At 48.7% G+C, this 13350-nt stretch overlaps 1 protein-coding gene across 1 annotated transcript in view; it reads right to left on the bottom strand.

The window, feature by feature from the left end:
• Nucleotides 1-265: 265 nt before the first annotated feature.
• CD81 (CD81 molecule) overlaps nt 266-13350 on the bottom strand; it is a 35420-nt gene continuing 22335 nt past the window's right edge. The window contains exons 3-8 of the mRNA XM_052811846.1: nt 11809-11906; nt 8761-8835; nt 5862-5969; nt 4835-4936; nt 4432-4521; nt 266-3720 (exon numbers count right to left, since the gene is read on the bottom strand). Of these exons, the coding sequence (XP_052667806.1) occupies nt 3658-3720; nt 4432-4521; nt 4835-4936; nt 5862-5969; nt 8761-8835; nt 11809-11906 (536 nt within the window). The 3' untranslated portion in view covers nt 266-3657. The remainder of the gene's footprint in view (nt 3721-4431; nt 4522-4834; nt 4937-5861; nt 5970-8760; nt 8836-11808; nt 11907-13350) is intronic.

The following is a 13350-nucleotide window of genomic DNA, read 5'->3' as shown; positions in this document are numbered from 1 at the left end:
ATTTCAGCAGTCACCCTATTTTGCAATCCACATTAGCTCCCCCACAGCTGTGCCCCCCTTCCCTTGAGGGGGGGGCACGATTGCAGCAGCCACTGCTGCCAGCAAGCAACCTTTTTGCCTTCCCTCAGCACCATTCTGGATGCGTCCCCAGCCTGCCTGCAGGCTCCCCTCCCAGAGGCTGGAAAAACCCATGCTGTTGAAGCCTGGTTCACAAAGCATCCTGGTGTTAACTGGTTGTAAAACTGCAGCGGTTCATCACACTATGCACACTATGAGAAATGTTTATTAAATTGATTTTTGTTTCATTTCTTTAAAAAAAAGGCAGAAAGAAGTTAAACACACTGCTTTGTGGCATGCTCCACAGTATGAAAAAATCCCAAGCATTCAGTTAAGCTGTCAGCAGCTCTGTTTGACCTTTTGATGTGGTCTTTGAACTTAGACCTGGACAGTTGGCTCTCCTCTTCCCCACCAGCCTCTCTCCTCCTCCCTGCCTCAGCTCACAGCCATTTTCTCAGCTGTCACTAGCTCCAGGAGGATGCTTCCCTGGAGAGGGAGGGGTTTGTATTTACAGCACACAATTTCATCCTTTGTTTTGGGGAGCGTGGAGGGGAGCAGGACAGGGCTGCATGTTGCACACACAAATGCACAGGTATGCAGGAGAGGGTCTGAGGTAGGGCAGGGGTCCTACCTAGTGTTTTTTCCCCCTTCACCTCAGCCAGCTTTGGGACCAACCAACTGGCAGAAGAGCCCTGTCACTTTTGGATCCTAGTGCTTGCAACAGGGTGAGTCCCCTCAGCCCTTCACAGCTCCCTCTCTAGTTTAACTCAGGTCCAGCTTCACAGGAGGCTGGACTAGAAGAGACCCAAGTGGGTAGTTTTTGCTGTGAGGGCTTCTCAGCTACTTCATCGTTCTTAAGCATGACGGTTCCTCTCTGTCCCTCTTCTCCTAGGGCTGACCCCTCCTGTTACAGCTGATGACCATCGAACATGGGGACTCTCAGCTAGTAAGTCTAAAGAAAGCATTACCCTCTCCCTGCAAAACTCCTTCTGCCCTCTCCCACAACCTTCCCAGCCGCTGGCTCTTCTCCTGCAGCACCTTTCCCCCAGCAGCTGCAGGGACAGGAGGTGGCCCAGGGAGCTGCCTCTGGAGCTCCCCACAGTGACAAGCCACCTCTGAAATGAGTCAGAGAGCAAACTGCAGCCCGTGCGGCACATGGTCTGAGCAAACGTCCTGCTCTTCTTCCTCCCACAGCTCTCAGACTCCTTCTCAAAGTACCATTCTCCCAATTGCTCCTGCGTGGGACAGCCCAGACCCCTAAAGTTACAACGTCCAAGGACACACCTGACCTGCATTGAGACCCAGTCCATCTTCAAACAGAGCTCCAGCTACATACACAGCATCAACTGAATACTGAACAATATCAAAAATACGGTATAAGAAAACAGAATTGAAGTGCTTAATGGCATACTTATACACATTTATCAACAGTCAACAAAAAAGGCAGCAAGTTACACATCCATTCTGTATGCTAACAATCCCGATGCACATATATGTAAACACACATGCTTGGTTGATGCATATACATATAGCCACATAACAGAGTAGATGACCTGAAGGAGCTACGCTGGGGAGCAGGGGAGGGGGTTACCTACTGCAAAACCTCGTCTCGTTCTCGATGTGCACAACGTGGACATTCAGGGCAGTGTTGCTTTAAGGCTATTTCTAAGGCTGAATCTTTTCTTGTCCAACCTCTCAATCTGAAGTTCTGTTGAAACACTTCCTCCTCTTACCTAGCACAATTTGATATATATATATATATATTTACCTATATACTTTTTAAAGGCCCTATATACTAAAAGGCAGGAAAAGGAAGGGGAGGATTAGAAGGGAGGAAAAGCCTCCAAGTGGATCAGTTTGCCCCAGTGCAGGAACTTCCTATCCTGTAGTGGTAAAGGCCACGGCAGCCACGTGCAATGGACAAGGTACTAGTTTAAAATGATCGCGGGTCTCCCTCCCTATCTGATCTGAAGCTATTTGTTGCAACAAAGTGGGAGAGTGAAATACTTTAAGAAACAGAAATATTCCCGAAGTGGGGAAGGTGATCACTAGTTTCAACTCCTCCCCTTACCTGCTTCAAGGTGGCAAAGAGCTGAGAGATACTATCATTTCCAGCTCAAGTGCCTGTACAGCTAAGGAAAAGGCTTTGCTTAAAAATATATATCTATAGAACTATACATATAGATCATCTTTTTAGAACACTCTGATTTTATTACATAGCTCCTGGGTCACTCTCCCCCTCTATCTACATGGTAACAGAGTGGCATACAACAGAGCCACATACATCAAATTGGCAATCAAAGCTTACCAGGTCACAAGAAAGTGTTTCAACTGGTGCGATCTAAAGTCCTGAATTCCCTTGCTTTGATAAGCTAATGTCTTGCTGTTGATGTAACTGGAAGTCGAAGGTCTTAAAAATAAACTTTTTTTTTTTTTTCCCAAAATCAGGTTATGACAATTTCCTAGCAATGTTACAGTGTGCGACAATATGCTGTAAGTAAGGAAAATTTCATTGAACAAGAGAGTGATGCAAAGATGAAATTTTAAACATGTATGCATATGGCTGGGAACCCCCAAGCGTCATCCTGCAATACATAAATGCAGGATTCCTAAGGTTAAGGATGTTTGTTTTTTTTTTAAATTTTTCTTCTTTTTTCCAATATCATTTGTATGTAAGCATTAGCTTAAGAGTGGAAACTTAGCACAGAACTAGACTCTCCGAAAAACGTATGTCTATAAAGAAACATTGAAGGAGGTTAAAAAAGTGACTTACTTTTCAGTTTGTTATATTTGAAAAACCATGACTAAAATTCACCCCCAGCCACTGACCCTTTAATGTAACGAATCAATGGAAATGAACCAATTTATAAAGTTATAGCCCCAAGAAAAAAACCCACAAAAACAAAAAGCCAAAACCATCCCCACTCTTCAGAGAGTAAAAAAATTTAAGCAAGACTTCTGTTAAGGATTGACCTAGCGATGCAAACAGGTCGGAAAGGATCAACGTGCCTGTGTTTCCCGCAGGACACATCCAGGCGACGGGAGCTGTTTTCTCTCCTCTCTCCCAGGCTTCGGGCAGTCAGCCAGGCTTCCCTACAGATAGCTTGGAAATGCCAGGGAGTTGGGGTGATGGTAGGAAAAGGTGAGTACAGATGAAGAAAAATGCTAAATTCTGCTTCAGCATCCAATCATGTATATAAAAAAAGTCAGTGTTGAAAAAGAGAGTAAAAACCAAGGCAAAGTTTTCTGATAACAGGCTGCAGCCTTCTCCTCTGTACATCTTCCACCAACAGTATTTCTGAGTTACGGGGGGTGGGGAAGGGGGAGGAAGGACTCGATCTCCTGCTACAGCAGCTTTCCCCATCACACAAAACTGATGTGTAACTAACTCAGCCACAAGGATATGGGAAAGTTTTATTATTTAAAAAAAAAAAAAGTACTTCAAAATAAAAATGATAAGTACTGTATGGTAATATTGGAAGTATTTATATACATAGTTTTGTCTTTTGTTGAAATGTCTCCTGGTCACTTGGTGGCACTCGGGGTCCCCTCTAGCGCCGTCCGCCCTGCTCCCCCCTTCCCCTCCCTGGCTCTCACGGCTCAGTAGACGGAGCTGTTCCTTATGCCACAGCACAGCACCATGCTGAGGATCATCTCGAAGATCTGTCGGGAGACACAGGGGCACCAGTGAGGCGCCAACCAGTACAATGCAGGAGCTCCCCCCCTGTCCCAAGGTCCCCGATTCCACATAAATTCATGCCAGAGATAAGGGCAGAGATGCTATGGCTTCGCTGCTGTTTTCATTAGGAGTCGGCCAATTCGAGACAAGATGATGTTCTCCCCTCTCTTGCTGGCAGCAGTGGTGGTACGTCGCAAGCCTCCCGACTGCCAGCTACGCAGCAAACGCTTCGAGATCCCTCCAGCATTACAGCCCAGCCTTTGCGCAGGTGCTGGGTTACCAGCCCACGCCACCCACCGCTTGCTGAGGAGCAAACCTATGGTGGCAAAGAAAGCAAATCCCTTCCCACTGCAGACCCCAGCGAACAAACACAGCTGCCTGAGAAACAAGCGGGTTTGGAGGCAGGAAGGAGGCTCGACGGTGCTCTGCCCTTCTGGATGGTGTTGCAGGTGCTCCTGCTCTACCGCACTCACCGGGTACCTGCCCTAACATCCCGACCACCCGGGGGGATGACAAAGCCCTAGGTCTCGCCACGTCCCAGAGCAGCTGGGGTGCAGAGGGCTGGTGCTGCACGCTGAGCCACAGGGGCATCTGGAGGAGAGGGATGGATCCAGCCCAGCTGGAACAGGACCGGAGCACCCTGAGGCGGCTTTTCCCCATCCCACAACAGCAGGGCACCGCACAATCACGCTTACCATGATCACGGCAACCACGATGGCAGCAATACCGATCAGGTACAGCTTCCCGGAGAAGAGCTCGTCGATTTTTTTGTGGCAGTTCGAGGACTGAAGCAGAGAAGCATGCCAGTCAGAGAGCCTGCTTTCCCCACACCTGCCCTGGCACCCAGAAAGGTAGGTCTGCTTCCCCTGGTCCCGCTCGCCGTCCTGGGTCCTGGCTCTAGGACTTCCCACCAGACTTCACCCCTCTGCACCTGCCAGCCCCCTCAAGCAGGAACAGCAAAGGAAGAACCGATGGGAACCTCATACCCAAATAAATGAAATCTCTACCCTTTATCTAATTCCCAATAAATCCCCAAATTTCCCTGGCAGCTGATTTTCCTCACAGGAGCTGTGCTGAGTGAAGAGCAGATGTGCCTACCTCCATAAAGTTTTTCAGGATGGAGTCCTTCTTTGGGCAGAGGTCGTCTCTCCAGAGGGGAGTGATAGCTCCTATTGCATTATCGGGACCACAGCAGTCCAGCTACATGGAGAGAGGGAGGAAAAAAAACAGCATTAGCAGACAGTGAACACTCATGCAATGCTCTCCCCCCCATTAAATGTCCTTGAACCCACCCAAGACCAAGGAGGCATCTTGGAGGGGGAAACAAGGGAGGGGGAATAACTCTCCAAATTTGATTTTTTTCTTTCCATACAACACAGCTGCTTCCTACAATAGTCCCAGACAGGGCTGGCATTGGTATCCTAGAGGAGAGCGAACCCAACTCTCTCCAGTGATTTTGTTTCCTGCTGAGCAGAGGAAGTATCGGGATTAGTTCCTCAGAGCAACATTTTTCTTCCATTGAATTTTACTTAAATCAGGGGTGCTGAGGTAAATGAAAAGCAACTTAATTAGAGCTCGGACCAGACTTCCCAGCACAGCATGAAGGATAGAATATTGAAGAGGGCACAACTCTGTTTCTTGACATGTAAGAACAGCAAACTTGACAGGCTAACACCTGCATGTAGCATCATCTGCTTTAGACCCTGCTTCTCCCATTCGTTTTCCTGACCCCCATTTTTAATTCTCCTTCCTCCCACATTCTCATTTCCTGTGGCTGCAAGAAGCTCCTATGGAGAGATTTCTACACAGGGCTTGGAAAGCAGGCAGCAAAATCCCACTGCTGAGAACACACTTGATCCAGTTCACTCCTAAGCATCAAAAAAATCCAGCATTGCCTTCATTCCCTGCCTGAGGACTTGTAGTTCAAGTTATTGCCTCTGCCTCGGTGGGGAGGATCAGTCTGTGTGCAGCAACAGTTGCTCTTCACCACTTACCCAGTGACAAACCGCACGCAGAAGTTAACTGGGTGTAATTCACAGCACGCAGGATGCTATCCATCAGCGGCTGCTTTGGCCAACAGCATGTAGCCTAAGCAGCGCGTGCAGCAAGACCACTGATGTCTTACCGTTTCATGAAAGGTCTTCACTACAGCTTTCCCGTTGTTAGTCTCCGATTCTGCCATGAGCGCCTGTTGAAACGCTTGATCGTAGAACTGCTTCACATCTTTGGCTATCTAGGAAAGACAGGGGAAAAACTCCCTTTCAGCCAGAGGAGGAGGAAACCCATCCAGCAGATGTGCCTGAAGGGGACAGGTTCCCTCTAATGACACTTGCAGGTAGATGAGCATTTTTAAAATAGATTTAGACCCCATTTATTTGCACAGGTGCGTGAAAAAAGGTCTGTCTTTCACAGGGCTCAAGTCCTTCCAGCCGTAGCATGTTAAGAGCAGCAAATAGCAAGAACCTTATCCACCAGCCAGCAGGTTCCAGCCAACGCAATCCAAGTGCTCCGCGAGCTCTCTCTAGCAGGCAAAGACAGCCAAGCCCTGGAGGGTGAACCACAAGATCCGAGATAGCCTTCAGCCCACATAGATGTGCTGTTGGGCTCAGGAATGCAGAAACAGCTTGTTCTGAACCATCCAACACATAGAGACAAAACAAGCAGGCAACACGTTTCCCACCGAGGCCGCAGGGACAGGACATGCTGGGGAAGTCAGGAGGAGGTGGGGTGCGCAAGCGAGGCCGTCTGTAGGCATGGGTACCTTGGCTTACTGTCTGGCTTGGAGGGGATGGCAGGAATTTGGGAGAGACTGCACGCTAAAGCCTAGTGAGGCGGTTCATTTGGGTCAGGAAGCTTAGGTGCTTTTAGATGGATATCAAACTCTGGCTGGGTCCCTACCCGGAGCTGGGTACCCCCATCCTGTAAATGGTTATATGAGAAGTCTCATCCGTACTCTAGCCCTGCCACCTGGGCTGGTAAACTGCAGCCACCCATGGGGGTCTGCTCCACAATGCAAAAACCCCCTCATTTTCAGGGAAACTGGCCTTGTGGCTTCTCCTCTAACACCGTCCAGTAATTTGGGAGAGACAGATGAAAGGAGGACATGCAAGAGAAGCAAAAGAAAAAAATACGAGCAAGTACGAAAGGGGAAACGCTTTCCAGAACATCTGCTCTTGGCAGCACAGGCTGGATTAGCACACGAAAAAAGAAACTGCAGCAAGGAGTGTGATTTCAATCAATTATCCCAGCATTTCTCTGTCACTGCTGAAAAAAAATTTGCTTTGGAGGGAGATCAAACCATTTGATTCTGGTACATGGGGGAAAAAAAAAAAAAAATAAAATCCTATTTCTTGTCTCCCTATCCTGTATCTAAAGGATCTCCAGGAAGGCAGGCTGGGGGAGCGACTGCCTTCAGCTTCGTGGAAGAGCATCCTGTGCCCACGTGATAGGAGATGACTGTCCCCCCAAGGGGCTGCAAACCCAGGTGGAATGGAATCCTGCAGGGAGCAGCTCTCAGGGGCTGGGATCATTCAGCGCTTCCCTCCCAGCCCGCACTGCTCCTGAAATGCCCCTGACCGAGGCAGGGAGAAGCAAGCCGCCTGCCTTGGGAGCGGGGACCTCCAAACAGCCCATTCATCATCAAGGCTGCAAAAGCAGCTGAGGCCAACAGACTGCCGCCGTTCATTTTAAACTGCAGAATTATTTTTAGGGGCTGAGGTCATCGCTCTTGTATTGGCAAATCCTAAATTTCTCAGCTTTATGCTCTGATGGCCAAGCACCTTCTCCCCAGCGTGGAAAGCAACAGCCATGGGATCTCTCCCTACTCAGGCTTCACTTTTTTTGCTGTCGGTTCAATCGCACATCTTGGACTCTTCAGGATTCACAAACTAACATCTGCAGGAGGCACAGCCCCTCTGCAAAGGTTAATTAGCTCACCGAAGTTGCTAGGAAACGGCACCCTGCCTGCATAATAATATGTTTAGCCACGGAAGAGTTTATTAAGGTGAAGTCATGCTTTCTCCAGTGAACGACTACAAGGGTGTTCCCATTCATGGCCGAGCTGGTCATCTGTGGCCTACATGCATGTGGAAACTGAGCAGGCCACCACCTACTTACACAGCTGGTTTACGTCTCTTAGTAAAGTAAACACATTTCCTGCTCTGCCAGAGAGTCTAACCTTGGCTTTAAGCACAAGCAGTCCCCTTCTCTCCTCCAAACCCTGGACGGCTGAGTGATCAACACCCAGCCCACTGCTTGCTGCAGCGTGGCCATGGTTCCCATACGCTGGCAGTTTTGCTCTTCGAGACCAAAATCTGCATGTGTGCAAGCACATGTGACCGTAGCGAAGGGAAGGTGAGCAGAAAGGGAAGGTGAAAAGCTGCAATTTTCAGTCCTACCCTTTAGCTAACCCCCTCCAGCCAGAGGACCTCATCCAAGCAAGCAGTCCCTGGCAGAGTGCCTGGGACAGACACCCGACTTCTACCCCTCACGTGTGCACAGCATATTGATCAGCAGCAAGCTCAGTCCTGGCAGACAAACAGCCCGAAGTGGGTTATATGGTACTGGCAAAGAGCAGGAAGCATCAAGCAATCCCGTTAACGCAGACGCTGGCTCTCCCCGTACGGTATTCCCTCCCTTTGGGGCCATGCAGCTGGGTTCGCTCTTTGCTCTTTGGCACCTAGGACGTGCAGATGGCTTTCCTTCGTGACTTCATACATGAATCAGCTCACACTCTGACTGACAGTGTGGCAGCAAGGAGGAGACCCAAGTGAGACAGAGCTATTTTTATTCCAGACATTGCACTATATACCGTAAGGGGCAGCTGCTACCATCAAGTGCTCACATTTAAAGTTCATCAGCCTGGCCGAGAGGAGTTAGGTGACCTGCCCGGGTCACACAGCTAATCCAAGCCCCCGTGACTCAGTCCAGGAGCAGCTCATGAGCAAAAGAGCTCATGCCGGGATCTGCTGCGGTTCTGCCCCAGCCTCCCAGCCCCACAAACGCAGGATTTGGAGTCGTCTTACTTGGTCTTTGTTGACAAATCCCCAAATTCCAGCCGCAACTTCGCAGGCAAACAGGATCACCAGGCAAGTGAAGAACTGCAAAGACAAATCAAGAGAGGGTCACTTCACATATCTGGCTACAGGCAAAAGCAGCAATTACGTGGGTAGAGGTGTGGAGTGGCGCTTCTACCGATGGAGATCAGAGCAAGATGTCACCTGACTTCAGACCATTTTATCTCTCATACACACGCTTAGCCCAAACACGTTGTCCTATAATTCATCGGATGCCACCCCATGTCCAGACTTCCCACTGGGATGGCTGCGCAGGGATTAGCAGAGCCCTTCCCACACAGGGACTGGCAGGAATGAGGATACCCTGTGCACCACAAGACACATTGCTCCTCTTCATGCACCTGCAGGACCATCCAGACAAGCTTCTCGTTCTGCCACAGATGCTCTGAGGATGGGAATTGCCAGTGCAGGGTTAAAAGCACATTTCAGCTGCTGAGGAGCTGCGGGGCGTCAGGGTGTGATTTATGGCCACCTCTCTTGGCATCCACAGCCCTGCAAGGCTACTGCAGTTTTTTGCATAAATACTAACACTGATGTTTTCCCACAGTCCCACCCTGTTCGTGCAATTCCAGCACTCTTCCCTGCCATCCCCCCAAAGCCTCCGTCCATCTTTTTGTTCAGATCCCAGGAACACATTGTGACAGTCGGTCTGTTAGACTGGGAATGGGAAGCTGTAAAGCTCATACATCAGAGTCAAGTGAAAAGGCACAGACAGGCACGCTCCACATGCAGCCAACACTACCTCCACAACAACATCACCCTCTGTGACTTCTTCCTGGGAAAAGCCCCAAACTGGGAGAGTTACCATGGAAGTAAAGAAGCAAAAGAGGTGAATGCAGTCAGGGGAAGACAAAATCACAGTATGGGGTGAGACAACAGCCCCTGGCTTCTGGGTAGTCTCTGTTCCGGACAGATTCAGGACATTTTCTTCAACAACAGAGGAAACGGGAGTTTCCAGAATGATGCTATGACCTGGGTCTCACGTGCAAGAGCAAAGGGTTAACAGCAAAATGGAAACAGGACTATTGATCTGACAGCAGGAAAGGACTTCCGACATCCCTGTCCAGTCCCCGAACAACCAACTCCTATTTAAACACCTATCTACCCCTGATTCTCCAGGAACATCTTTGGGGGAGGGGGTCCCACATCCCCCCAAGGAATCGCAGCACCCTAAACCGTGGGCACGATGCCACTGTGATTCTCTGGTTAAGCACTAGGGCTCACTCTTGCAGTGGCTACCCTCCAGTGAAGGATGGCTCATTTATCCCAGATTTGGAGGTACAACTTCCTGCAGACTCACTTCTGCAAGCTGGCTGCAAAACACCAGAGATGCTACGGGAACACGGCGGTGTTCCTGGCAGGGCGGTCAGATGTGCCCCAGCCCCTTCCCGGGGAGCAGAGCCTGCTCCATGCCGAGCGGCTCCCTCCTGCCTTCCTCGGGTCTTGCCGCTCAGCTTCCACGCTGCCTGCGGCACAGGATTTTGATAGCGTGGAGCTGCCTGGTACTTTTCCCTTTTGCAATAAGCCTATAGTCACTCCATCATATAATCTGGCTGCAGGAGAGGGGGGAGCGGCTGCTTCCCTGCACCACCCTGAGAATGCTGCCTGGAAACGTCCTTGGAGCAAGATGGGAACCTTGGCCAGCGGAAAGCGTCATCACGAGGCACCTCCAGCCTTCTCTTGGCAGGCCAAGGTGTGAGCAAACATGGGCAGCACACAGCAGCTAGAGCTGCTAATTTCAGCCAAAGCAGCCGGTTTCCCTGTCAGGCCTCAGGTACGTTGTACCATCTGCCCTTCTAATCCTCTTTCCAACTTCAAGAGGGAGTGAGGGGTAATTCAGGTTCTGTAATCACTTGCGTTCACAAAAAAAAAATAATCCAAAGCTACCAGACCCTGCTACAACAACCCGTCGGATTTGTGTGCGGGCTCCTCCTATTCTCAGCAGCAGTGATAATGCCTCCAAACTCCGACAGCAGCTCTCATCCACCAACGTTCAGAAGTGCTTTATAAAAGCTGGTGAGAAGCACACCCTTCTTATTGGGAAACAGAAGCAACTGCAGATGAAGCCATCTGTGAAAGCGAGGGAAAGCAGCTCCATTTCTCTCCCTCCCAGCTGATTCCACACCCATGGGTCACTACACCACAACCAAGAATCTTCCAGCCCAATGAAGCCAAGTGCTGGAAAGTCCTTACATTATGGGTTTTTTTTTTTTTTTTATGTTTTACCCCTCCAATTATTTTTTTTTTTTGTATCGAGTTTAAAGCTGAACCACATGTAAGAACTTGCTTTAAATAAATGGGTCCCCCTTACCCCGAAGGCAGAGGCTTTTGGTGTGGCTACAGTTTATACCATTAAGCTCATCCCATGCCAGGAATCCCGAGCTGCTGCCTCACATCAAGGATGCCTGTAGCACTTCAGTACTGAATTTTCCAGGATGCACCTAGACATCCTCACTAAGACATTGTGGGAAATCTTTGCTGTTTCCTTGTCCAGACAGATAAAAATAGTAGATGATTCCTTAAGAGAATTGGAATCGCCACAGGCGGCCTTGAAACAGAGTGAAAGGGGAAGCTGTAGGGGACATCAGGTAAGAAAGAGGGTTTAGTGGGTGCTTGGTAAGACACAGCCAGACCATGGTGAGGATAAAAGCATGGGGGGGTGGTTTCCCATATAACAGAGAAAATGAATCTCCAAGAATCTTGCTGTTCACACCTCTTCTGCTATGCTGCTGGCTTCAGCCTCCGTCCTGCAGCCAGGCAGGAGCAGGAGCTTGCAGCATGCCTGCCAGCCCAGTCGGAGCTCCAGCAGGCCAGGCAGAGATGCCTTCAGCCAAACAGCGCTGCCTTGCTCCTTACAGAGGTCAGCTAGTTCCCACCTACGTGCTCATGCGTCCTCCCAGCCCCCGTGTTGGAAAAGCCTCCAGCAAGGGAGCCGCAGCCATGTGCCGCCCGGCAGGACATCATGGTGCAAGCGGCACCCAAAACTTTGCGCCTTACCGTTCCCAGAAGGCACTGAGACTCCTGAATAGCGCCGTAGCATCCCAGGAACCCCACGAACATCATGACAGCTCCGACCGCAATCAGGATGTAGATTCCTGCAAGGGAGAGCGAGAAGCAGATGCGTTACCGCAGAGCTTTGCACGGCAGCATCCTAGCGCCTGGCCAGACACGCTGGCTCCCCGGGGCGGCTCACTATGGGTGTGCAGAATTGAGGAGATACGAGTAGAGGTGGCAGCAGACACAGTAGAACAACACAACATACACGAGTCAGGTCTCAAAGCATTTGAAGCTGCTAACACTGAAACTTTAAAAACCCCATCGTCTCCAAAATCAGAGGAAATGCAGAGAGCTCAAGCAGTAATAGGCAAAGGACGCAGCAGGCAAGACAGAGGCTTTACAGCGTCCTCAGAGCCGTAGTATGGGAGTTCCCATGGCATACTGTTTTAAATATTTAAGCAGAGGAGATGAAAATGATTAGTTAGCATATCTTTTAAAATAAACAAAAGGCATATGGTTTATTTATATTAAACATCATACAAATATTTATCTGGCTAACATTTTAAAGACAGACGAGCCACAAAACTAAGGGAAAAGCACTGCTTAAGCAACTCATTTAATATAATCTGGCTTTTGTTTGTTATAGGTTCTTCTACAGAGAAGATGACATTTTACTTCGACTTATTAAATTTGCACAGCCAACTTACTCCATAACTAGTTCAAAGCTTGGAAACGAGGCATTGGGGGGGGCTTAGAAAACAGGAATGAAACTTTATTCATTCAGGAAACAAGAGCTTAGCTGAAGGCTCATATCTGCTGCTGCAAGTAATCACCACGGTCCCACCAACCAAGAGACTGGTGAGGCCACGGTGATTACTTGGCCAAATGCTACCAGCTCAGTTAAATTTGTTTCCTTTTCCAAAAACACAGCTTTGTCCTGGTGTATCCTGTATATTTAGTGCATTTTTGGTTAACTAATATTCTCAAGTATTGTGGTTTTTCTACTTTCTAAGTGAATCCTATTTTCCATCTAAAAGCAATTTGACACATGCAAAAAATAATCAAAGAAATAATTACAAATGAGGCAAAACTGCAGTCACCATTTTTAACTGACAGTGAGGAAAACAACAAAAATCACGATGAGAATAAATGTACATGGGGCATCCCAGAGGTAATAGCAATACAGTGAATCTTGCTAGTGCTTGGGAGACACATCCCTTCAATGAAACGTTTTCTTCTGCTACGAGTCAAAATGTTTTTATAGTTATTAATCAGCTTGTCCACTCCCCTTTAGGAAAGCACTAAAGTATAAACAGAGCTCGAGATTAAAACTGCTTGTACATGCCTGTCATGTTTAAGGTTTTTCTTATCTTTGTAGCTTTTAAACAATCTTACGACAATTAAAGTGCAAAGTCTAAAGGGCATGCACTGACAGTAGAGTTAAGCCAAGTTAAACCTTTCTTTAAAAAAACAGATACGTAATAACGGTCTCGACTTGTTTAAAATCCCCTTACGGACACGTCAAACTTGGGAAAGGGTCAG

The sequence above is a fragment of the Harpia harpyja genome, chromosome 16 (assembly GCF_026419915.1).
Source record: "Harpia harpyja isolate bHarHar1 chromosome 16, bHarHar1 primary haplotype, whole genome shotgun sequence".
Lineage (NCBI taxonomy): Eukaryota > Metazoa > Chordata > Aves > Accipitriformes > Accipitridae > Harpia > Harpia harpyja.
This window is presented reverse-complemented; position numbering and strand designations above follow the sequence as displayed.